This window comes from Medicago sativa, chromosome 4, assembly GCF_051527215.1.
Source record: "Medicago sativa cultivar Bolivia chromosome 4, Bolivia_mono, whole genome shotgun sequence".
NCBI classification, from domain to species: domain Eukaryota; kingdom Viridiplantae; phylum Streptophyta; class Magnoliopsida; order Fabales; family Fabaceae; genus Medicago; species Medicago sativa.
This window is the reverse complement of record NC_140752.1, coordinates 9,596,917-9,623,737: the sequence shown is the minus strand read 5'-3', so window position 1 is coordinate 9,623,737 and position 26,821 is coordinate 9,596,917. Positions and strand designations below refer to the sequence as shown.

The 26,821-nt window shown below is 31.2% G+C and overlaps 1 protein-coding gene and 2 non-coding genes across 3 annotated transcripts; 2 read left to right on the top strand and 1 right to left on the bottom strand.

The window, feature by feature from the left end:
- The first annotated feature begins 5,053 nt into the window (after nt 1–5,053).
- Nucleotides 5,054–10,521, top strand: LOC146926124 (heat shock 70 kDa protein 15-like). Its single transcript, XM_085758516.1, has 10 exons — nt 5,054–5,218; nt 5,454–6,662; nt 6,949–7,176; nt 7,259–7,354; nt 7,473–7,700; nt 8,237–8,425; nt 8,520–8,666; nt 8,861–9,010; nt 9,094–9,224; nt 9,903–10,521. Exons 2-10 carry the CDS (start codon nt 5,493–5,495, stop codon nt 10,117–10,119), a joined length of 2,556 nt encoding a protein of 851 aa, XP_085614642.1. The 5' UTR covers nt 5,054–5,218; nt 5,454–5,492; the 3' UTR covers nt 10,120–10,521.
- A 2,646-nt stretch (nt 10,522–13,167) lies between these two features.
- On the bottom strand, nt 13,168–13,241 carry TRNAR-UCG (transfer RNA arginine (anticodon UCG)). Its single transcript has one exon. It is a non-coding gene; the product is annotated as a tRNA-Arg (tRNA).
- A 12,280-nt stretch (nt 13,242–25,521) lies between these two features.
- Nucleotides 25,522–25,716, top strand: LOC146926122 (U2 spliceosomal RNA). Its single transcript, XR_015009032.1, has one exon. It is a non-coding gene; the product is annotated as a U2 spliceosomal RNA (small nuclear RNA).
- The last annotated feature ends 1,105 nt before the right edge of the window (nt 25,717–26,821 follow it).

Below are 26,821 nucleotides of genomic sequence, written 5' to 3'. Positions count from 1 at the left end.
TTTCTTTTATCCAAGGGTCCATGATTTCTACCAAAGAAGATCAATGTAGCAATCAATTTGTGAGGACTTCATGATATTTTGCTTCGCTGTTGTTTCTGGTGATATTATACAAGTATATGTTTATATGGTATAATAGCTAATATGTTTGCATATTCATATTTCATACCTATATTGCTTACATGTTCATTCTTAATTAAAATTTTCAATAAGTAAATGTGAAATGAAAATGCTAACAATAGAGAAAAAAGTAAGCACACTTTCTCATCCTTTAAATGTAATAAGTGAATTTACAATAGGTTTCATTCAATTTGAAGTCGATCATTGTAACTAGAAAGAGCTACAAAATTTTAGGGCTTTAGTGTGTTTGGTTCGCAACATACTTGATGCTCCGGGCAGCACGATGGCGATGGCACTTTTCGATTAGGATGATATGAATATCCCTTCTACAATTTCCCTTCCTTGTGTGTTTCCCATCAAAGTACTTAGAATTATAACAAGCATAACTACAAACTTTAACAAGATATTTGAGAAATTTTCCATGATAACTTTGTTTTGATTTGCCATATAAAGAGAAAAATAGAAAATGTATTTGTTGATCTCTTATAATGTGTCATGGTACATGTATATACATGAAGGAGAGGAAAGGAGATTGCATAATTGATGCAGTATCAATCCCAAAATTATTAGGGAATAATTACAAGATGGTACTAATAAAGAGCTAAGATGAAGGGATTGCATGACTCTACAATTGAGGGATGCTAATTAATGCAAAAATTCAAAATCAAACTTGCTAAGTTTTTCTTGTTTATTTTGTTGACGAATGACGATAAACTTGTTGAGTGTTGGGCTGTGTACTTCTACTCTTACAAATCACTAAAAATGTCATGCTATTTTCTTTAGTTTGCTAATTTGTTTTCGTTTTATTTCATTTTTAAATTAATTTTCTTAATTTTTTAGTTTAGTTTCTTTGATGTAATTCCAATTTCCAACCGTGTGACTTGCTAAAAATCGGGCTATTAAGAATATTGGAATGGCACTGCTTAATTGTTGCTATTTGAACTAAAACTTCCATCCCTCACATTAATTAAATTGTTACACCAAGACTTGCTCCTATAATATGAATTCTTGCTCAAATCGGGCTATTAAAATGATGCAGTTATCATATTTCTCATTTGGAAATATTGTTTTGAATATTATACAACATTCATCTTGATTGAGCCAATACAAAGACTTATTCTTTTTAATTAAGTCATATCTTCAATAGGTTAAATAATATTTCGCACCGAAATTAAATCATTCATGGAGTTTTAGATAATCACCACTATCAAGTGAGTCATACAATTACATCGTAATATATATTTGGCTTAAATATGAATTTCGTCCCTGTAATATAGGCGTGTTTTGATTTTCGTCCCTGTAAAAAAAAAGTTTGAATTACGTCCCTGTAAATTTTTTTTTGTTTGAAAATGGTCCCTGGGCCCACTGTAGCGCTGACGTGGCAGTTGCTGACTGTGCAACTTTTGCCACGTGGCACTGACGTGGCGTGCCACATAATATTAAATTTTAAAAAATATTTTAAAAATTCTGAAAATTGTTTTTAAAATTAAAAAATATGAAAATAATTTTAAAAGTCATAAAAAATTACCGAAAAAATTCTGAAAATTATAAAAAATTTCCGAAAAATCTGAAACTAAATTTAAAAATCATAAAAAATTTCCGAAAAAATCTGAAAATTATAAATTTTTTTGAAAATTATAAAAATTTTCCAAAAAATCTGAAAATAAATTTAAAAATCATAAAAAATTTCCGAAAAATCTGAAAATAAATTTTAAAATCATAAAAAGATTTCAAAAATTTTAAAATTTATAATTTTTAATTTCGAAAACTTAAAAATTTTAAAAAAAATTTGAAAATTTATAATTTTTAAAAAAAAATTGAAAATTTTTGGGATTTTTCAGATTTTTAAATTTTTGAAAATTTCGAAAATTAATTTTCGAAGAATGTGAAAAAAATTCCGAAAAATTTAAAAAAATGTGAAAATTTTCGAAGAATGTTGTAGCTAAGAATTAATTTTTTTTCAAAAAAATTTTAAAAATTAAAAATTCCGAAAAAAATAAATTATAAATTTTCGAAATTTTTTTAAATTTTCAAAAAAAATTTTAAAAATTATAATTTTTTTTCCGAAATATTAAAATAAATTTTTTTATAAAATATTAAAATAAATTTTTTCATAATTTTTTATTTTCTGAAATATTAAAATAAATTTTTCCTGAAATTATGAAATATATTTTCTGATTTTTTTCTGTAATTAATATATATATTCTGAAATTTTTCGAAAAAACTGAATATAATATATTAATTTCAGAATATATATTATATTTTTCTGAAATTATGTTTTTCGAAAAAAATTTAATATATAATTTTCAAATTAAAAAATCTATTTTTCGAAATTTTTTTATGATTTTTAAATTTATTTTCAGATTTTTCGGAAATTTTTTATAATTTTCAGATTTTTTTCAATTTTTTTATGATTTTTAAATTTATTTTGGGATTTTTCGGAATTTTTTATTATTATTTTTATGATTTTTAAATTTATTTTCAGATTTTTTTAAATTTAAATAAATTATTTTCAGAATTTTATTTTTATTTTATATTTTTTAATTATGTGGCACGCCACGTGGCAAAAGTTGCACAGTCAGCAACTGCCACGTGGCCAAACCCTTGCCAACTCAGCTGAACAGTGGGCCCAGGGACCATTTTCAAACAAAAATTTTTTTACAGGGACGTAATTCAAACTTTTTTTTTGACAGGGACGAAAATCAAAACGCGCCTATATTACAGGGACGAAAATCATATTTAAGCCTATATATTTCATATAAATTGAGTCTTTCATGAAATACTTAACTTAATCAAGTATGAAAAAGTTCTTGAATTCACTTCAAATAAAAATACCTCTTAAAAATCAATGATATACTTTTGTCAATCTCTTAAATATATGTATTTCGCCGTAACATTATCGATATTTCAGACATTTTACAATTAAAGTGAGAGGTGAGGGAATTAAACCGAAAAGGTGGGAATAACAACAGTTGACTAAAGAAAAACATATACATTAGCCAAGCCCAAAACTAAGAAAAGAAGATTTTTTTCTTTTTTGAAAAGCATAATAAATTTCGACCAAAAAAAAAAAAGAAAAGCATAATAAAAGTTGTCTAAAAAATACATTTTTTTTAAGGATAAAAAAATACATATATGCTTAATATTTAATTTTTTCAAGGTTACAAGAGTATAGTTGAAAGAGAAAATAATAAGTTTTAAGCTATAAGAAACTTAAATTGGCTTCTCAGAAACCCCTATAAGCTAGTAAAAATCTAAGTTATAAACTCGAGAAAAACATTCTTTTTTAGTCATATGAATATATTTGCTCCAAAAAAAAAGTTATATAAATATATAAGTAACAAGATATAAGTAACAAGCTCAAAATTATGTTTTGCCAAATAGACCCATAGTAGTATAAGTTGAGGTCGCGTCTTCAAGTAAACTATTTCAAAATGAACATTTTTTTGAGGGGAAAAGATTTTTTTGATGAAAATAAGCTTATAGATTTTCTTTATTAATCAAAGTAGAGATACAAGATGGCATGTTAAGATAAAGCTGGAAACTAGCATGACATGGTGCGTCCTTTGCTAAACTATGGGCAACACCATTGGCTTGTCTCCGAATGAACTTCACATCCGAGTTTGATAAATCGGTGCCTAAAAGGCGTCTACAATCATTGATTATTGCTATGAAATTTGAGACACCGTCACTACTACCGTAAATGCTATCTGCGACCACTTTAGAATCTGTTTCAAAATCCATTTTCACCAAGTTAAGATCCCGTACCCAAAGCAATGCAGAGAGGAGACCCATGGCTTCACCTATATCCGCATCAAGTAAGGGTGTGATCCATTATGTTTTTGCAGCAACGAATTCACCCTTTTCATCGCGAATACAAATTCCAATGCCTACTCTATTGCGGGAGTTGGAAAAAGACGCGTCCACATTGCATTTGAATCTGCCTGCCAATGTGCTACCTCGTGCTGCATAGTACTTGTGACCCTTGAATTTCGTACCTCTTGTGCATTACCCCAACTGCTCCAAAAAGAATTCGGCTCTTTCACATATCTGCTGGAGCATAGAAATAATAAAGTGTGGAATATTTCAAAATGAACATATAATAACCTTTTAAAAAACATAAGTAAATAACGATGGTTAGAATTATTTTTTTAAGGCCTGATGGTTAGGTTAAATAGCTACAAATTTCATATTTATATATTAATTTGTGTTTGATCATTAATATATTATGATATGATATTAATAAATAGATGCATCAGTCAAATTCATTATCTATAATGAATATTAAATTGAGCAACTCATCTCAGAATTATTCTTAGAATCAACATATCCTTACTATATAAATATTATAAGCATTATATTTTATGAATAATTATTTTGTAGGTCCTTAAACTAGTTTGAAATTTTTTAAACAGGTCTTTGAACTAAAAAAATGTGAGAGAGAGAGAGAGAGCATGTATGCAGGTAGGTTGCAAGAGAGAGTGGACATAGAAATGTTAGAAAGATGTCAGAGATGGTTAAGGTAAAGAAGGAGGAAAATAACAAAACAATTAGGTTCAAGTGCCTAATACTAACAACGAATTGTTCAAAAGAATATGAGTTTGACTCATAGGTAAAACAATTCATGGCTGAAAATCTGAGATTAACACCCAAAAATAAGAGGAAAATATTAGTCTCTAAAATTGTTAGAAGACTTTTACAATCAAAATGAGAGGTGAGGAAATCAAATCAAGAAGGTGGGAATAATAACACTTTTTTTTAGAAAAAAAACATATCAAAACAACGATAGAAAGACTATTCAAAAAAAAAAAAAAAAAACACGACCATAGAAGATGGTTCTAGAACCTAAAACTTCGATGACGTATTCAACTTAACAAAGAGTGTGGGACCACTCTACCAGATTCTCTATATCTTTTTCTCCCATTTACAGAAACAAAAAACAAAAAAAAAACAATATATCATAGAAATTTCTTAAAACCTAAATTCCAAAAACAATTTTTGTCTATTAATTAACGTGTGTGTTATATTGTTCAGATTCTTCTACGAATCACAACATAACCACACAAAACCCTAATTTTCTCTCTTCTCGCATCGGTAACAGGTAAAACCCTAATCCAGATCTGTCTCGTTTTTCTCTTAGATTCAACGTTCTTCATTACCGATTCTAAATCTTAGCATTATTACTGTTTTATTTGATTTAGTTTGATTTAATTGTTCATGCGTAGCATTTAATTAATTATTAGTTATATTAATTATTACTATTATTGTTTTTATTATTGGCTATATTCACTGTGAGATTTATTTAGTGTTGATTTTTATTTTTGTATTTATTTCAGATTTTTATTTTTTCGTGAAGTGAGATTTGATTTAGGAAGATGAGTGTGGTGGGATTTGATTTTGGTAACGAGAGCTGCATTGTTGCTGTTGCAAGACAGAGAGGGATTGATGTTGTGTTAAACGATGAATCTAAGCGCGAAACACCGGCGATTGTGTGTTTCGGTGAAAAGCAGCGGTTTATTGGTACTGCTGGTGCTGCTTCGACTATGATGAATCCTAAGAATTCAATTTCACAGATTAAGAGACTTATTGGGAAATTGTATTCGGATCCGGATTTGCAGCGTGATCTTAAGTCGTTGCCTTTTAGTGTGACTGAGGGGCCGGATGGGTATCCGTTGATTCAGGCGCGTTACTTGGGGGAGGTTAAGCTGTTTACGCCGACACAAGTGTTTGCGATGATGTTGGGGAACATGAAGGAGATAGCTGAGAAGAATCTTAATGCTGCGGTTAATGATTGTTGTATTGGGATTCCGTGTTATTTTACTGATCTGCAGAGAAGGGCTGTGTTGGATGCTGCAACTATTGCTGGTTTGCATCCGCTTCGTTTGCTTCATGAGACTACTGCGACTGCATTGGCGTATGGGATTTATAAGACGGATCTGCCCGAGAATGATCAGCTGAATGTGGCTTTTGTGGATATTGGACATGCTAGTATGCAGGTTTGCATTGCTGGGTTTAAAAAGGGGCAGCTGAAAGTGTTGGCACATTCGTTTGATAGGTCTCTTGGTGGTAGGGATTTTGATGAGGTTTTGTTTCATCATTTTGCTGCAAAGTTTAAGGAGGAGTACAAAATTGATGTGCTTTCTAATGCTAGGGCTTGTTTGAGGCTTAGGGCATCTTGTGAGAAGATGAAGAAGATGCTCAGTGCAAATCCTATAGTGCCCCTGAACATTGAGTGCTTGATGGATGAGAAGGATGTAAAGGGTATCATGAAGCGGGATGAGTTTGAGGAACTGAGTCTCCCGATTTTGGAGCGTGTTAAGGGACCTTTGGAGAGGGCACTTGCTGAAGCAGGACTCTCAGTTGATGATATACATATGGTTGAGGTCGTTGGTTCAGGCTCTCGTGTACCCGCTATAAACAAGATCTTGACAGAGTTTTTCAAGAAGGAGCCTAGGCGAACAATGAATGCCAGTGAATGTGTTGCTAAAGGGGCTGCATTGCAATGTGCTATTCTTAGCCCAACGTTTAAAGTGCGAGAATTTCAGGTAACATTTCAGCATTTGGTTTCATGAGTTTACTTGGTTATTGTTTTCCATTCCTATTTCTTCCACTCATGATAAAACCGTGTGTTCCTTTAGGAATAATGAATTTTGACATTTTCAATGCTATTTCAATTGCTTATCTCTGATATATACCTCTGTTAAGGCCTTAATGAATTTTCACGTGGGTTTCTTTGTGTGTGTTTATTTTATGTCCTTTGCTGTGACTTGTTCATATAATAAGTTTTGCATGATATGGTATAATGTGGCTATTTTATCTCATGATGTGAAGGTCAATGAAAGCTTTCCTTTCTCGATCTCTCTTGCGTGGAAAGGTTCTGGTCCAGATGCACAGGATAGTGGACCTGACAATCAGCAGAGTTCCCTTGTTTTTCCGAAGGGTAATCCCATACCAAGTATCAAGGCACTGACATTCTACAGGTCAGGAACATTTTCCATTGATGCACAATACAGTGATGTGAATGGGCAGCAAACACCTGCTAGGATCAGCACATATACCGTAAGCCATTTGACAAGTCTTTTAATTTCTTTTAGTATTTTTTATCACATAGAAGTCATTTTACCATTTTGATTGTATGCAGATCGGTCCTTTTGAAGCAAAACAAAGCGAAAAGGCAAAAGTTAAAGTGAAAGTTCGTTTGAATGTGCATGGAATTGCATCTGTTGACTTGGCAACTGTAAGTCTTCTAGTGGCTGCTTAATTTTCTTGCCTACCATAACCTATTGTGCATTTATGATTTTAAGTCCGTGAACATTTTTTCCTGTGAATTAACAACTTTTACTTGTTTTGTTCAGGTCTTGGAAGAGGAAGAAGTTGACGCTTCAGTTTCCAAAGAATCAGCTAAAGAACCTACTAAGATGGAGGCTGATGAAGCTCCTGCTGATGCTGCTGCACCTCCCAATGGCAATGATGCCGATGTTAATATGCAAGATGCAAAGGCCAATGCTGATACCCCTGGGGTTGAAAATGGCGTCCCTGAGACTGGAGATAAGCCTGCACAAATGGATGTTGATGATACCAAGGTGATTACCATCGAAAGGAATATTTAAGTGTATTCTCAATATCAAAATTCCTTTTTATATGCAACTGTTGGATTTTTTTAATGTAAGTGTTTAGCCTGTCATGGTGTCATGGTTTTGATGTGCCTTTCTGTCTGCATTGGAGCTTTTGACAATGTAAAACCAGCCTGCTTATTTTATTGGTATTCACATGAAAAAGGGCCTGTTTTCTAATTATTGATGGGACAGTAATTAGTTTTTCAGAAGATGATAGCGCCGCAGTTTATGTTGCTTAAACTAACTAAGAAACAATTTTAAGAATAGTTTCACAAGTATGGCCTTGTTGTTGGGGTTTGTTGTGGTGTTTCCACGTGTTTGCATGATACTGTTATTGATTTAACTTGAAAATGATTTCCTCATTTTGCTCCTTTAGATTAAATGCAAATCTCCTTAGGATGTACTCGATCAGTTTTTGATAAGATGATAGTGGCACAGTTTACCATAATCCAATATCAATTTTTGCAAGAACTCACCAAAATCAAAATATGTTGTTGATTCAGGCTCCAAAGAAAAAGGTTAAAAAAACAAATGTTCCTGTAGCTGAGTTGGTTTATGGAGCAATGGCACCTGTGGATGTCCAGAAAGCTGTAGAGAAGGAGTATGAAATGGCTTTGCAAGATCGAGTGATGGAGGAAACAAAGGACAAGAAAAATGCAGTAGAGGCTTATGTTTATGACATGAGAAACAAGGTTGGTCTTCTCTTACCCGAAGTCTAACATGAAATACAAATGTCTGTCATTCATAATTACTGAAACTAATTTTTCTTTTGTGCTGTCATTTTAGCTTAATGACAAATACCAAGAGTTTGTTATTGCTTCTGAGAGGGAAGGTCTTACCGCCAAACTTCAGGAGGTGGAAGATTGGCTATATGAGGATGGTGAAGACGAAACTAAAGGTGTATATGTTGCCAAACTTGAAGAGCTCAAAAAGGTAAGTTTTGGATACAAGACAGTAACTGCTCCTGTCCTATGTCAAACTGTAAAATTTTAGAAAGAAAAAGGGATCTGAGAATCCCTGTTGGTTTTTTCCCTTTGTACTTGTATGCGCAAATATTGTGGCTGGAGACATTTTCATGTTAGTTAACCACTGACAACCTTAATTGAGCATTGTTTATGCAATTGCAGCAAGGCGACCCGATCGAAGAGCGTTACAAAGAATACGAGGAGAGGGGTACAATAATTGATCAGTTCAACTATTGTATAGGCAGTTACAGAGAAGCTGCAATGTCAACTGATCTCAAATTTGATCACATTGACATCAACGAGAAACAGAAGGTAATAACCTGTCAATTTTTTCCCCTTTTCCATAAAATGGTTGTAATTTATTCTGAAGTGTATTTATTTCAACGTGTCCGTAGGTCTTGAATGAATGTGTTGAAGCTGAAAACTGGCTTCGGGAGAAGAAGCAGCAGCAGGACTCGCTTCCAAAATATGCCAACCCTGTACTCTTGGTAGCTGAAATAAGAAAGAAAGCTGAGGCTATTGATAGGTATTTTTGTTTTAACTCTTTCTGTGTGATATTCATGGGTACCCTTAATATCACCTCAAAAAAGAGGTCTAAGAGTGGACCTATTAAGCTTTACCTGTTATAGCCGGTTAACATACTATTTTGCTTGTAATCTTTTTTATTCTTTTATATAAATATATCGTTTTAAAAGGAAGAAACATGTTAAACTACTATAGCAGGTACATTCAAGACGTTCACCATTAGTCCTCTTTTTTGAGGTGCATATTAGGCTCCTCAATATTCAGACTATTTATGTTTTTTAGGAAGCCCCTTGTTGTGGCCTTGCTTAATGTTTTTATATTAGGGCCACCCAATATTCATACTATTTATGTTTTCTAGGAATCCCCTTGTTGTGACCTTGCTTAATGTATTTATATGAACACCTCAGTTGTGTTGGGAAGGATTAACTGCAACTTTTTGTAGCACTGACACTTTAGGTTGAAGGTGTGTTAGGTGTCCAATACATGTCGGACACCGACACATAATTATCTTCAATTATACAGTTTTCTCGAATGATGGCATGTGTCTGCGTGTCAGTGCTTCATAGATTGTAATTTGTGAATCTTGATAAACCTCCTGTATTCTTATCACTATTAATTATTACTCCATTCTCTTAATTGTTCATCTGTTTATTCTGATCAAAATATATATTTTGAATAGGTTCTGCAAGCCGATTATGACAAAACTAAGGCCAGCCAAGCCAGCTGCTCCACAAACACCACCAAGCCCAGCTTCTTCAGGTTCTGAGCAGCAGCAACCTCAGGCAGATGCGAATGCCAGCGCCAGTGAAAATGCCGGTGATAGTGAAAATCAGGCTTCATCAGCATCCACCGAACCAATGGAAACTGATAAGCCAGAGAATACAAGTTCTGCCTAATTTTTGTTCTTGATTTAGTATCAAGTTTGTGACGAAACTTGGTAGTCTTCTACATTTTGTATCAGCATATATGACTATGAATTGCCAGAATTTGTGCTGGAAACAGAGGCTGGGATGGGTGGACAGTGAGTGGCTGCTGATATGTTTGATGTGGAGCCCTCTATGTTGGTTGGTTTGTTAAGTTTCAATTAATATACTTGGTCTTTGGAATCCGGATTTTTTACAGAAGGGTTTTGAAGAGAAAATGATTGTGTGTTCTGCCTTCCTAAATGTGTGGTGGTAAGAGGCAAAATTACGCTCTTTAGGTTTATAAATTTATATGATATATTTCCAGGATTTGAATTATAATTTTGTTTCCCATTTTGTGTTTCAATTGCATTTCACTTTTTTTCTTGTCAAAAATATTTTTTATCTAGTTTGGTTGCATGTGATTGTCATCTAGGCGTTTCTATGGATTTTGGACTTTGGAAATAATCTAGTGTTATTAATCAGACAAGCCTTTGGGTAGTTGGTATTGTGACGAGATATCTTTCCCTCAAAAAAAATAAAATTGTGACGAGATATCTTATTGTAGTAAACTCTTTAATAAAGCTTAAGTGTATTTAATACTAGAAAATGTTTTGTTGAAAACAATGTTTTAATACAAAATTTTAAGTGTTATATTTGCAAATGTGTATCAGGAAGTTTTATTTGAGTTGAGAGGAATCGGAAAAGGAAAGTTTGGAGGGGAGGAAGGGATAGGAAGAGAATCTCTTCCATTGTTTTCAACGTGGAGTGGAGAATGTATGAGTGTTTTCTTTTTGGGTTTTATTATTAGAGTTTAATTGTTATGCACTGATGGTGTATAACATTTTAACACATTCATTCAACTAAATCACGCCTCATAGATATTTGTTGAGATAAAGTCTGTTGAGATAATTTAGGAATTATCCTATAATTTTTTTTTAAAGTTTTCTTCTAATGCATGTTTTAAACTTCACATGTGGAAGTTTTTGTCTAATAAAGAAAACGTTTTCCTTCTCATTTTGGTGTAAGGTGTGGAAGTTGGGACTATTCTCCTTTTTTCCTTCTCATTTCCTACTTCCTTATCTTCAAAACTTTTTCCTTCCTGTTCAAACCTCCCAAACAAAATAATAGAGGACGGTGAGGAAGTGGAATGGGGAGTTAGGTTTCTTTTAACTTGCACCACTAAAACTTTGGGTCCAACTTGGACCCATTGAATATAAGCCATTGATTTGTTATGTTGGAAACCTTAACAGCAAGTTGATGTCTCTCACATGCCTACATGTTCTTCCATGCAGTGAATTAATTTTTGGCTGTCTTTTTCATTTTTGTTAGGATGCTTATCGTTAATCACTAAAATTTACACAGTGAAGAGAAAAATTCATTACCCATTAACAATGGTTAATCACTCATATTAACATAAATTAAACCTCAAACTATTTTATAACATTATCCTCAAACAAATCAAAAGGTCAGATTGAAAAACTTGAAATTGAAATATACCTTCGAAATAAAAAAAAACCGTGTCATTTCAAGGTTTTCTTTATCTTTTTTGTTACAAGTTATTAAATTGTTATGTCTTTATACACGTTTATTTTAATTTTAATGATAATCAAACCAATCCTTAAAAAAAAATAAACCAATCCAAGTTGAAGAGAGATAGAATATATGGTTGTGTGCTATTAGTATTGAGGAGAAAATCTACAATATGACTGGGGCCTGGGGTATGTAGTCAAGAATCAAATACATCAGATCTGATAAAATTGCTAACAAGAATAAAATGCTTGGACAAAATTGGAAGGAAGAAAGTAAGGAAGAAGGAGTTGTTTTGAGGACCCAAGTTGAAGAGTTAGTTGAGATTTTGAGTTGAGGTTCCTGAAAGGTTGTGGTGATGGTTTATATGAGAGAGTGAAGAAGAAGAAGAAGAAGAAAAGAGGGTGTTTGATGAAACCGGAAAGGGCAAGAACACAGATCTGCTCAAAATCTGCCACTTATGGACAAAAGGTGTGCTGCTAGTCTGCTTTGAACTACCACTGTGCTGGGTATTTTTAACCGGAAGTAAACCTACATTAGGAGGTCATTTCACTAGTCCAAGTTGGACCCAAACTATGACTGGTCCAAACTAAAGGGACCCGAGAGTTATATTATAGACCTAATATGTCGACTAACACTTACTCATAACATGAATTATAGATATTTTTCACGCGAACCCAAAGAATGTTTGGATGGAACGGTAAAAATTATCTTTCAGCTTAACTAGATATTACTGTTTCGAATTCAGTCATAGAAATTCAACAATGTTAAAATGTTAAATCTCTACTTGTTCAGTAAGAAAAAGTTTTTATGTTTGGTTCTCTACTTATTTTATGTTTCCTAAATTGGTGTTTGTCTTATATTTTGACTTACAATATGGACATTTTAGATGATAGCTAAGTAAATTTTTTACAGTTATTTTAAATATTAAATAAATTTTATAACTACTAGTTAAAAACAAGGGTCATGCTAACATGTCTTGTAAGGACACATGTTAGTGATTATATGGATGGCAAGTATTTATTGAGAAGACTTTAATTTTCAATCTTTTGAGAAATAATTATCACAGTTTCTAATAAAAAGTTTGTATTTTTGGTATATTAAATGTGCTCTGAAAATAAAACTAACTCAATTGCTACATAGAATGATAGAAAGTTAGAAACTGGTTCATTCATTCAAAAGGTATATGTTTTCCTCCATACAATTGAGATAATTTCTGTAAAGGTGAAATAGGAATAAATAAGACATATACCACTTGACATAAACTCTTTATAGGGCTGAATTTAAATTATGAATGATTTATACGTATATCCGTAAATTCAAGGACCTTCAAGAACACATTTAAGGGACAACAAAAAAACATAAGACCCTCCAAAACAATTTGCTTGTATCATCATGTATGAAGAAGCAATAACTTGACTTTAGAATAACTCATTGGTGTATTTAATAATGGACAGACACTTCATAAGACGAAAGATTATGATATACATGAAAACAAAAATAAAAAAGAAACGACCACAGTGGGAGTCGAACCCACGACCTTTTGATCCGAAGTCAAACGCGCTAATCCACTGCGCTATGCGGTCAACTGTTGAGATTCTCACGTAAATTTAGTACAAGTATATTATTAATTATTTTAGTTGTTTTACATTTCTTCTTTTGAGGGAATTGTTTTCACTTTTGCTAGTGTTTTGGTTATGTTATGTGTGAAAGTATGAGACAATAATTGAACTTTTTTTTTGAGGGAACAATAATTGAACTTTGAAATTCATATAGGTGACAGTATATATATATATATATAGATGGAATTTTTTTTGGCAAACCCTGCTTTCCAAAAAAAATTATCCAATGTGCCATACTTCTAAAATAAATATCAAATATGCCCTACTTTGCAAAATCCTCTTACATAGCTCCATCTGAGATGACACCGTATCCTTCAGGATGGCTCCATCTCAGATGGCGCCATCCTACCCCCCCCCCTTTTTTTTCGATTTTTTTTTTGGGTTATTAATTAATACCTCCTATAGGATAACTCCATATCAGTTGGCACCATCCTACTAGGTTCTTTTAATTTTTTTTTTGTTTAATTTTTTCCTGAAAATTTATTAAATGAATTTATTAAATAGAAATAATATAAAATAACTTAATAATATAGATTGATACATTAGAAAAAATCAAAACAACATAATTATATAAAATAATAAATATTATGCTGGCTTTCTATCACCATAAAATGATAATTATAGATGAGATACCTCCTAGATTAGTGAACTTTAGTTTATCTTTTTCTCTTCTGCATAGCTTTCTGTCACCATTGAGATTATGCTGGCTTATCTGCTAGGACTTTTTGATTAATGGAGATTCCTTGCAATTTTAAGTTGCCTATACAACTATACTACTATACGATCTTATTATGCTATTTCAGCATCACATGAAATTGACTGAAATGAGTTAGTGAGAAAATTTAGGCTATGCGCTTTTGTGCCCCACTCTTGCAGGAATTATACCATGTACATTATTGATACTTGGTCTATTCTTCATTCCTGAGTCTTCAAGATGGCTAGTAAGCTCGATTTTCATTGAATATGTAATGTGATGCAAAAGTTAATTTGATTTGCGGAATATAGGCAAAAATGTGCATGACAAGAGAATTTGAAAATCCCTTTCAAAAAAAAAAAAAAACAGAGAATTTGAAAATTCTTTGCAAAAATAATTTACCTTCATAATACTTCCCTTTTTTTTTTGGTCCACTTTTAAAGAAATCCAATGAGGATATTTAATGTTAAAATTATACACGTCTCATAGAAATACTAAACAACAAACTTCACAATTATCTTCACATCCAAAGGTCTAATACCCCAATTTTGTCCGACCAATTTAAAAAAATTCAAAAATCAATGATGATAACTTAATTTTATTATGTTTGTCACGATTTGTTGTGTGCAAGTGTGAGTTACATGTTCCACATCGGATAGAAAAGTAAAAGTTGAACACCTTATAAGTAAGAGGACCCATAAATCCATTGCCTTAAGGTTTTGGGTAAGAGTGTGACGTCTCTCTTACTTGTGTGGTTGTTCTAACCTCGATGTGGACGGTCCTCCAGGCTCCCCTCACTGACCCAACATGATTCTTATTTCCTAGTAAAATCTTAAACCCCAAAAAGACAAGCTTCTTATTTCCTAGTAAAATCTTAAACCCCAAAAAGACAAGCAACAATATATATATATATATATATATATATATATATATATATATATATCTACATTTCCCTTTCCATACCAAAGGGATTGTAGCACTATATGCAACTACCATACGGTTCCATATCAAGATTATGGCCCTAGTAAATTATAGGGTTAAATAATTATATTACATGGAAAGAAAACACTTGGCTATATTGAGAGTAATACCAAATTTTCTTTTCTATGGTTAGGGAATTTTTTCCTATTTGGCATCGAGGCCTTCACACACGTAGGAAGGGGTTGAACCCACTCCCCCTTATCTCAGCGTCAATGTTTTTTTTTTTTTTTTTGTCACGTAGCCTAGTGGCTGGAACTCACACAATTTAATTGTGGAGAAGTGAAGTGTCAGAGGTTCGAACCCCGACCCTTTGCATATAATATGTAATATCCCTACCAACTGAGCTAAGCTCATGGGGATTTTTCCTAATAAAAATATAGTCTTCATCGAAAATGTAAGTCATAGAAAAGAAAATTAAGCTTTTTTCTTTCTTCTTCTATGTCTCACTACTCTGCATTTTTTGCAACAAACAAACAAAATCCACAATTAAGTTGTTTTACCATTTGGTTACGATGTATACCTCGACCTTATTTTGTTTTTTTTTTATATTCCTTAAATATATTGTAGATCATTGTATGATATTGTGAAATCCACATTCCAGTGTAAACATTAATTAGGATAAAATATCAAATCTTTGATCAGCCTCCAATAACTGCAAAAGAGTTGACGTAAGTAATATTAGTTAAATGTATATTCACTGATGTTACTCGTCACTTTTAGCAGTGTTTGAAGTGAGATCAAATATAAGATATCTCATCTTAATATCTCTATGGTGTGTAGTTTTAGCTTTAATACTACCACGTAATGATATTTTTGACCTTTGATTGAGAATAAAGAAAGACTAACAATTTAGGAATGTTAGAGCATTAATTATTTACATTTTTTTCTAGGTCAATGCTGTCGACAAAACATCTCAAAGAGATGAGCGATTTTCAAATTAGAGGAGCATGCGTACATGTATCATTCCACTATTATGTTAGCAATTTTAATCGATTGCATCATTATAGAGATTTATGTTGCAAACTTGCAAATCTATCCTTGGCACGAGTTAGTCCCTCTCCGTTTAGGATCTTATCTATTTCTTTTATTTGAAGAGATAAAAACACAATAAAATTTAAAAATAATTAATAATGATGTAACTCATTTAATTATGTAATCCACCGTATATTTTTTGTGTTTATCTCTTTCTTAACGACAATCTACATTTATTTTTATAAATTGAGAGGATCCTTACTCACTTGGCACAATCAGTTTCAGAGGTTGGCCAGAGATATCCAAGTCGAACAACTAGTAACAAAATCTATGACAGACAATGGCTCATTAATGAAGTTGAACACATATCTGCATAATGAGAAATGAATGTTTAGTCCATAAATAAATGGATTCGGAGTGGAAAAAACGGTTAAGAAAAACAATATTACGCACCAATTTGATTAGGACAAATGCTTTGATAGAAATTAAAAACCAAAAATAACTTTCGAATCCCTCACCCAGAGGCTTACATCTTCAACTTTTCATGTTATTTTGATAAGCTTTTCTGGATAGCTTATGTAGACAATTTGACTTTATACATAAGAACTTATATGATAAGTGTTTATGCTATAAACATTTAATTGAATTGTTTACCAAACATAATCTTAATCCATCTAGCTACATGTGTTATTTGTATTTAAAATAAAATTAAAATTAAAAATTAAGGGTATTTTTGGAAAGAAAAGTTAAAAAAAAATATGCTGAAAGTGGTTTTCTTTATATATATAGCATAGAATAGTATAGATATAGTATAGATAAATCTATTATTTTTGTTATGGATAACGATGGCAAGTAGGCTACCCAACGCAATAGGAAAATTTGGCACCAAGCAAGCATGATCATATTATATATTTCCTTTTTTTATCCAAGTGTCGCCATAAGCCATTGTTATTCGAGCCAACTAGTGTAAATAGGAAGGCATCAAGTGTGGAAAAGTCATGAAATCAGCCAAGTTAACCTTATGATTAGACGAGAATACATCTTAAGTAGTAGAAAAAAACAAGTTTACCATTATGGCAAGTGAATCGGCAGAAGTAAGTAGCCTCAGACTAACCGTAACTGAATAAATAGATCAGTAATGATATTGTTCAATGTTCACTATAGCCAGTTCAGTTGTGTTATATCATCCCGCCACTTGAAAACCCATCAATAAAGCAACATAGAGGGAATTTGTTTACACCTAAAAATGATTATCCTGTTGGTCGAAATTAGGAGATAATTGTTTGAAGGCTAACCGAAATTGGAAGTTGGATAGACATTTAAAGTTCGGTTTGATCCCTCTAATTCACAGGGGAAAAAGATTGTAACAATCTAAAACTAAGTTCGGAGGCAAGTAAAGTCTATCAAGTATTGTTAAAACTAGATATAAACTTAGATACTCCTTATTAATAATCTAATTTTAAAATGTTAAAACTAGATATAAACTTAGATACTCCTTATTAATAATCTAATTTTAAAATTAATCAAAAGTTGAGAATTTTACTTTTATTTTAGAAATTTAAATGTTGTGAATATTAATAAAATAATAAAAACATAATTCATATATTATTTTTAAATTAACAAATTTAATATTATATAAATCATACACTCTTGATTCTTCTTCATTCTCCTGTATTATATATGACTATTTGAGTCATTCATGTAAATTACCAAGAGCATCACCAACTACATGCACCACACCTCTAACACATCCTTTTCATTCTACATGTATTATATATGACTCTAAGAGTGCATGTTATATGATAATGACGATTATATATGTTAGAAATCCAAAGTGAGAGTAAATTCTAACACCTATTATATTTTTGTATTACGCATCTATTATCAGTCAAACAACTGAGGTTTTTTTTTTTTTTTTTTTATAATAAAAGCATACAATTTTATAGCACTTCATTCTCTTATGGATAAATTATCAATTTCATTGGTTACCACTTTGAACTTAGACAAGAAGTAGCGTCATCATTTTTTAGTATCTCATTTGTCTTTATCGATTCTTTTGTATTTTCTTCATTTGATTTCTTTCTTATTTTTGCCCACATTCATAAAAATAAAACCACTTGTGCGGGCTACATGCACCTTGCAAGTAGGGTGTTCATATCTAAACATATTCAAATTTAAAACACAAATTGACCTAAAAAAAATCAAAAATCACACAAAATTTAATATTATTGAATATGTTTGGATGGCATTTTGCGAAAATTGTTTTGATTGGATTTCAGATTCTTTTTTTAAAACCAAACCACGTACATAATTTTTTTAATATTTCTAACATATACAAATCACTCTCATTCTGTAATATTAATTTTTGTTTTGTACAATATATGTTATATTTGCATCAAACCAATTAACTTATGATTTCTTTACTATATTAATAAAAAAAATTACAATTCTAATTTTGATATGCAAAAATCAATGAGAAATGCAAATGAAATTGAATATTGTGGGATTTTCTTTTTGGATCAAAATATTTTTTGCTTTAAAATCAATCAATCTTACACCAAAAACACCTCTTGTTACTAGTAGCAATAAAAAATAAATATTTCATCTAACTATTAATACATATTATCAGAAGAAAGAAAAAGAGTGTCTCGGTCTATATTTATAGATATTATACACTTTTTTTAAGAAAAATATATATTTTATTTTGCCTACTTAAATATGGAGCTTTGGGCGGTCACCCTATCTGATCAAACTCAAGACCAACATTGAATTTTAAAGAATATATTTTTATTCAATTTGATTTTATTCATATACCTAAATTGACGTCTATCATATTACTTTTAAATTGGTTACGTGATTAAGTAGTATTAAGTATGTAAAAAACAACATCAGCAATAATACAATGTCTCAAAATATTTAAACAAAAATGGTTTCAATAATTAAACATAGCTCTCTTGAAATTCTCATTCATTACACTTAGGGTTTCATAGTACCACGTGCATCAATACTATGCCCTGCACCTTACATTCCATTAAAATGTTCTTTTTCGGAAGTACAAGAGGGCCTTATCCCAAAAGAAAGAAAATTTAACGCTTAATTGAACGGGGTGTTGCAACACCAACATAATCAGCTAAAAAACATGATTTCATCCGAACAATACATTATCATAAATAATCAAGGAAGAGCCACCGTCACACGCCAAGTTAGCTAGCCCGAGATGCGGCTAAATGAGCATATTGGACAGGTGGAACTGCACTTTTATAGCAAACACAAAATACAACATAAGTAGCATAATTTAAGTTTCTCGTATATCCATGTAAAGAAAAATCACCAACTGAAATGGATTGTACACTAGGCATATTTGCAAAAAATAATAAAAACAACACATAAATTTACATTGCAAAATAATGTGATTAAATGTTAGCTACTAACTTGTTGAAGAAAATAACTGGAAAATAAGTGGTAAAACAAAAGATTTGCACAATCCGTGTGTCACAAATGGTATGTGAAAGTTTGTACATTCCGTTTGCACATTGACGAATGAATGGATCAAGTTTAAATTTCTAATTGCATATAAGAGAAGATAAAATTAAAGGAAAAGATAAAATTAAAGTGATTTGCATATAGGTATGTTTGGTTAAAAGTGACACAATCAAACATATACATACCCTCAATTTGACAAAATCTTATAATGAACTTATGATCTGCCTTTGGGATAAAGGAATATGATCAATTTGGGAGTGTTGGGCATTAATAATTTTCATAATGATCTGCTTGTTCCTCACTCTCCTCCCATTATCATATATTATGATAACAAACCAGCTATACATACAGGCAGGAATACTACATCTATTACCGGTTTCATCAAAAGAGCAAGTACGTAGACATTATGACTAAATCACTTCATCCCAAGTCATTTAACACATCTAACACATTATGTAAATATAGTTATAAGTGAAGATTGATAACTTGCTCATCAAGTTAGTTAGCAACTAATTAACTGTTTGTAACAGTTTTGCAAGTAGAGTTAGTTGTAGTCTCAACTTTAATTAGTTAGAGGCTAATGTGTTGTAGAATCTATAAATACACACATTATAATCTATGGTAATTCAGTTTGTTGTTTCTCAAGCTTCTTTTCTCCATCAATGGAGTTTCTACAATAGTTTAAACATTTCTTTTTATCAAATAAATGATAATAACACTAGTGTTTTTTTTTTCACGCGAAGAATCTAACGCTAATAATTATGGAGTAATAAATATTGAATCTATAAATCTCTTCATCCTAAGACCATCCGCAATAGAGACCCTCACATTTGAGGTCTTAAACGGATCTCACATGGACACATTTTTTTTTATTTTTTAATAATAGTACTCCCTCTGTTTCAAAATATAAGCAAAATTCACTTTTTAGGTTCATTCATTTAATGATGTATGTGGTTCATAATATGGACCACATACATCATTAAATGAATGAAACTAAAAAGTGAATTTTGCTTATATTTTGAAACGGAGGGAGTACTTAATAGGTACTCAATCACTCCAATGAAGATCCTCTATTAAAAGGTCTAAATGAGTCCCACCAATAACTATTTATTAATGAAAAGCAACAAAAACAACTCAAATAATTATTATTTTATTGAAAAGTGGTGTGGGGTCCACTTAAGATTGGAGGTCTTAAGTGAGACCCTGAGTCTTAAGAGACCCCTATTTTTTTTTTCCACATTGGAGGTACCTATTAGATGCTGGGTCTTAAATGGTAAAGACCCTACCAATATGGATGATCTAAGTCATTTAATACGTTACAATGCAAGCAAGAATGATTGATATATATTTTAGCTCGAGGGTGGGGGTAAATATAGTTTATAAGTGAAGATAGATAACTTGCTCATCAAGTTGGTTAGCAACTTAACTGTTTGTAACAATTTTTCAAGTAGAGTTAGTTATAGTCTCAACTTTAATTAGTTAGAGGTTAGTGTGTTGTAGAATCTATAAATACACACATAATAGCCTATATGGTAATTTAATTTTGTAATTCCCTATTAATATACAATCAGTTTCTTGTTTCTCAAGCTTATTTCCTCCCTCAATGGAGTTTGTACAATAATTTTAACATTTCTTTTTATCAAATTAATGATAATAACACTAGTTTTTTTATGCGAAGAAACTAACGCTAATAATTATAGAGTAATTATGCAAAGGCAAAGTCCATAAATATTGGATCATAAAGAATGTGGTAAGACGAGTGATTTAGGATCATCTTCATTTAGCATCTCTTCATTTCTTCTATTTAAAGAGATAAAGACACAAAAGTTTAAAAAATATAAATAATTAATAGTGGTAGGATCCACTTAATGGTAGAATTCATTATTTTTATTTTTATTTTTGTTTATCTCTCATTAAAAGGCATTCAACATGGTAGCACTAATGTTAACGGTTGATGATCCGTTTCCAAGGTTTTCTGATGGGTACGGACGAGCGAATAAATTTATTATAAGGCCATTGGGATATTTCAGCATTCCTCCTTGTTTGACAATGTCAGATTTTGATCTTAAAGATTATGAACTCATATGACAAAAAAAGACTCATTTAGTAATTTTTTTCTCTCATGAATTTATACCTTATTTTTACTAACTTATAACTTATTTTGATAAACTACTTTAATTAACTTATAGTTTAAAACTTATATATTTTTTAATGCCATTTCATATTTATAAGTTAGTTTAATTTTTCCTTAAAAAAAGGTTAGTTCAATGGTGAATTTTATCAAACGCTACAATTCAATCAACTAACTTATCCGTTATAAATTAAAAACTAGCTGAAAAATTATTCGTCATAAGTTCACTCACGATATACTTCTTATCAATGGTCTATTTTTTACCGAAGAGAGCCTTATGTCAAAATTCTATGTCTCACAAAAATACTTTTTAAATGGACTCCAAAGTTCTACTTCAAAAACAAAAAAAAAACTAGACTCCAAAGTTTTCCTCTAATCTATAGGTGTAGTACTCAAATTTTGTCTTACCAATTTTAAAAAATATTCCAAAATTCCATGTTAATAACCTTTATTTCATGTATATTAATATAATCACACAGAACATTACAACATAGAAACCAAAAAGACAAACTCAAAAGAAGAAAAAACATAAATAAATAATTACAAGAATGAAATAAAATAAAATCGTAAAGATATAGTAGTGCATCTCATGTATTGCCTATTTCTGTCCCAAAAACCAATTTACTTTTATCCTTGACTATCTACATTTACTCTTCCTTATTAAAAGGATTGTAACTAAGAGACATGTGGCCTCTGCACCGTGAAACTGCCCTACAGTACCATATTCCAAGATTATATGGCTCAAATAATTTTTTTTTCGTTACCTAATAAAACTATAGTCTTCATCAACAATGCATGTCATAAAAAATTAATATTCTTTCTTTCCTCTTTCATGTCTCACTGCTCCGCATTTTTTCTACAAGAAACAAACAATATCCTCAATTAAATTGGTTTACCCTTTGGTCCCAATGGTATATCTTAACCTAATTTTTAGTATAAATTGAACCACAAATACCACTAAAATTCCCAATCACTAAATTTCACCACAATGGTCATCATTCACCGCCTACCTTGTTTGATCCATTTTTAGCTTTTTACTCAATAAGTTTATTTAGCTTTCTTTTTGAAATAAGAATATAATCTCATTGTTTTTATATAGCATTTACTTTCCGTTTCTAAACCAAAAATGTAACTTAACTTGTTACATATTTTCGTTAATATAGGTTACTCACGATAAATCAAACATTATATTATAATAATCATTAATTCATACGCAAATTTCAAAAACCAATTCATCATAATGAATTTTTCACATTCAATATATTTTCCTTCATCAAGTCCACAATCACATTTTATCAATAATATCTTTTATTAACATTTATCACAACAAAAACATTTTTTTTAAATCAACCTCCACACAAATATTTCTATCCAATAACCATGTAACTTTGAATTCATTATAGCACTTGAAGATACGTAAGAGCAACATAAACTCTTGTCAAACGTAATAATAAAACTCTTGTATGTTCATCTCTCTTTGAACACGTTAATTCACATCTCATAGAAAGTTGACGTGAGTAATACCAGTGATGTATATTTTCAAATTTTGTTTAATGGTCATTTTGTTGACTTTAGTCTTACCTTCAATTTTAGATCACTTATGGGTAAGAAGGGAACGTCAAGTATGCAGTTTAGCCTTTTCATGATGGATATAATTTTGACATTAAATATACTCAGTGGCCTTTGCAAGTTGACACAAAAAAGTGAAGTTTCTTCAGATGGAGGTAAGAAATTTCATAAATTTCACTATCTTTTGGCTTAAATTGTCAAACATGTCTATGACAATAACATATTTATATTTAGGTTTGCAGTTAGTAAAAGGGCAAAAAATATTCGCATAATTGATTACAACAAATTGATACTCGTCAGGAATTCGTGGTCCAGCGTTCCATTGATAAGACACACAATTTATCTAAGGTCAATATCAATGTAAAGCTGGGACACGACTTTTCGAAGAGTATTGATATGTTGTGCACTCAATTGTTTGAGCTTTGATGTCCTTTAACTTGCAGATTCAAATAAAAACATGTTGTCATAAACAAGCTTTGCCAACGCAATAACCAAAAATAATATAATTTCTGAACTTCTGATATATTTTTTTTTCCACTTGCAAAGACTATCATGTACATGTCAAACCCATTTTTCGATGCAGGTTCATTAAAATGTTAATCAATCAGGAAGTTGTTATTCTTAAAAAAAAAATGAGAAAGGGATTTTTTTTTTTTTTTTTTAATAATAATGGCACTAATGAGCAAATTACAATTGTCGTAGGTGGAACTCGCTTTGTCCCTTAAATTATAAAATCAAAACTCTAACCACTAAAATAACACTTCTTGGACAATTCACTCAACAAAATAAGCGGGTTAGGAGCCTCTTTTCGATGGTTGTAGTTGTGCTATGTAAATACAAACGCAAATTATCATTTTATTATACAAACGATGTTTTTGATTGTTTGTTTCCCTGACTTTTTATTATAAACTTTCAGTTTTTTTCAAGTAATGCTTATAGCATTTTGTTTGGGAACGGGAGCTATGCCATGTATTATAATGTCTGAGGTACAATTTATGCTTTAATAAATTAGATTAGATATGCATCACCCAAAAAAAATTAATCTTCAATCTCATTTTGCATTTCTATCCCTGTAAAAAGGGAGTATAGGATAAATTAAAGAGCCCTTCTTATATATTATAATTTGGCAAGATATTAAGATGAAAATGGACGTCTGTCTAAAATTCATTGCTAATAGTGTATATGTTTATTAACATAAAGCATAGATAGAGTGTGTTTGGAGTGTGACAGTTGATGTAATGAATATATTGCATAACATATTCTTCCAATTAACATCAAAGGCCTTGTTCCAAAAGTTTTGCAACACTTGCCAATTAATTCTTAGACTAGAGTTCTTGAGGTTTGTGTGCATTTCACCATATAGACAGTTTTTCAGATGAAGTTGCCTTTCTAGTAGCACTAGTGCTTGCTCCTGCATGGACCTTGATAATTATTCCTCGTTAATTTAATTCATATATTGATTGGTCTCCAAATAATGCAGCATCAACGATACATTTCACCTCCCATTTGAATAGTAGCTGCCATCAATTTCAACTGTCATCAGTGCCCTTAACCAATTCTGTCCGGCTAATCTTCTCGGCTAAATTTTTGCATTATATTATTAAAATAAAAAAAAAATTAATTAACAATTGTTTCATATATAAAATTAATCTTCCAAGAGCTATGTCACCCAAGTGCTACCCCTTTACAAGACATAGAACATAACATAGTAAATGGAGCGGTTGAAACTTGTACGGAACCGACATATATCAGATTAAGAGAAAAAGATAAATCACTCAGCGACTCTCCTCTCCTTTTGAAGTTCGAAGCATTTTAATCTTCAATTCTTCAACTTTAGTTATACCTATGCATCAATGGCCACTGACCATTTTCTAATGTCTGCATATAATGCTGCAAACATCTTGAGTCTTTCTAGAAGTGGTGCAAGTGCATGACTTGTTATGAAATATTGACACGACTGGAAAACCGTCTGTACTGATTGTTAGATCTTGAGTTATTGTTGTTTCTTTTATTCCTTATGTTTCTTTATTTATGCTTAGAACTAGTATAAATTATCCTATATGATTAGTCCATTAGTTTATAAACTAAAAAGTAAATGTAACAACTAAGCTAATTTAATTAAGTTGAACAGCCATTTCTATTTGGACCTTGTAGCAAACTATTGATATCAGAGGGGAGGATCAGCCACCAAAAAAACACAAGAAATAAATGATGGATACTACAATATGGTGTTGATTGTTGAAGCACAAGTATAACAAGTTTGGAAGAAATGATAAAGGAGGGAAGAAGAAGGAGATATAGGAGAAGAAAGTAAAGAGCGAATACTCTAACAAGTAAGTCCCACATCGGTTGTTCAAGAGACCAAGTGAATAGAAGTTGGATATAAAACAAGAAGTGAGTATCACATCCAATTCATACCTTTCTCGGCCTTTTGGCTAAGATCAAGTGTAGTATCTGTTCTTATCAGTTTAATATTTAATATGTGACCCAATGGGTCACACGATATTAAATTACTTTTTTGAGGGGGAGAGGTCATCACAATAGCTTGCTATTGGACTTCTCGAGTGTCGCTTATGCGTTGCACTATTGCATGGGCTGGCGCACCCCACCAATCCTAGTTCAATATTTTTGTTTTCTGGCAATTAAACCTTGCTATTTGCGCCCCTCACTTTTCATTTTTTGAATTTTTATGTTTTTCCTAATTGCAAACAAAGTTTTTTAGTAGTCAGTTGTATAATTAATACGTACATCAAAAATATTTTGAAATCTTCAATGTTATATTTTGAATCCTGGTATAACAATGCATGTGTGTTTTTTTTATGAAAGAATTAATATATCTGTGTTAGAATTCGTTGAATACGCTTCATAAGTTGTATAAAAAAAAAATTATGAAACACAGTTTGTTGAATCAACTATTCCCAAAATAAAATCAAATCAAATTTCTACCTCGATTTGTAATTGATTTAGCCCACCTCTCATTTCATCAGTCGATGTCTAGTATTATGTATTGTGAAAATTACTCATCCCACTTTTATAATTTCTCATTTTCGCAACTATTGTTGGCCGATTTTAACTGTTGATCGCCTATCCGACAGTAGCTAAGAGCCTTGAACACTTTTTAGATTGGATGAATCACTTAAATTCACAAAATCTTTTCTTTTTAATTCACAAAAAAAAAAAAAAAAATTACAGCTCGTATTCTTTAGTCTCAGCTGGTATTCTAATTTCAATTCTAAATTATATCATTATGCTTGTTTTGATAGTGTTTCTTTTTATTTGAGCAGGGACCTTAACAAGAAAAATTTGGTGAAACGGTAAGTTCTTCTGCTTTAAGTGAAACTACTAATAGTCTATCTAGAGAAAAGTCAAAGTTTTAAAACTTAATCACAAGAAAAAATTTCTATAACTTCAGAACAATTTTTTCTAAATAACAAGAAAAAAAAAATGTTTACAAAAACTTCCATTTCAGCACACAAATTTTTTGTTGTTTTTTATTCTTGATTCAAGGTAAGACATGTACAAGAAAAAAAAGATCATCCCATAAATTGTCGTAGTGAGACAAATGTTGATCGTCCCATAAATTTTTCGTTGTTTTTTATTTTTGATTCAAATCACAAATTTCTTCCTTCTTCTTCCATTCTTTCAAACAAACCCTTGTTTAAATTCTAACACACTCTCCTCCTCTTGCTCAAGCACTTCTTCCATAAAGCTCCC

What these genes read in the sequence shown, in the direction of transcription:
- LOC146926124 (XM_085758516.1), top strand. Translation starts at nt 5,493, where the DNA reads ATGAGTGTGGTGGGATTTGATTTTGGTAACGAGAGCTGCATTGTTGCT. An exon ending in TTAAAGTGCGAGAATTTCAG is followed by an intron (nt 6,663 to 6,948) that starts GTAACATTTCAG and finishes CATGATGTGAAG; the next exon opens with GTCAATGAAAGCTTTCCTTT. An exon ending in TGGATGTTGATGATACCAAG is followed by an intron (nt 7,701 to 8,236) that starts GTGATTACCATC and finishes TTGTTGATTCAG; the next exon opens with GCTCCAAAGAAAAAGGTTAA.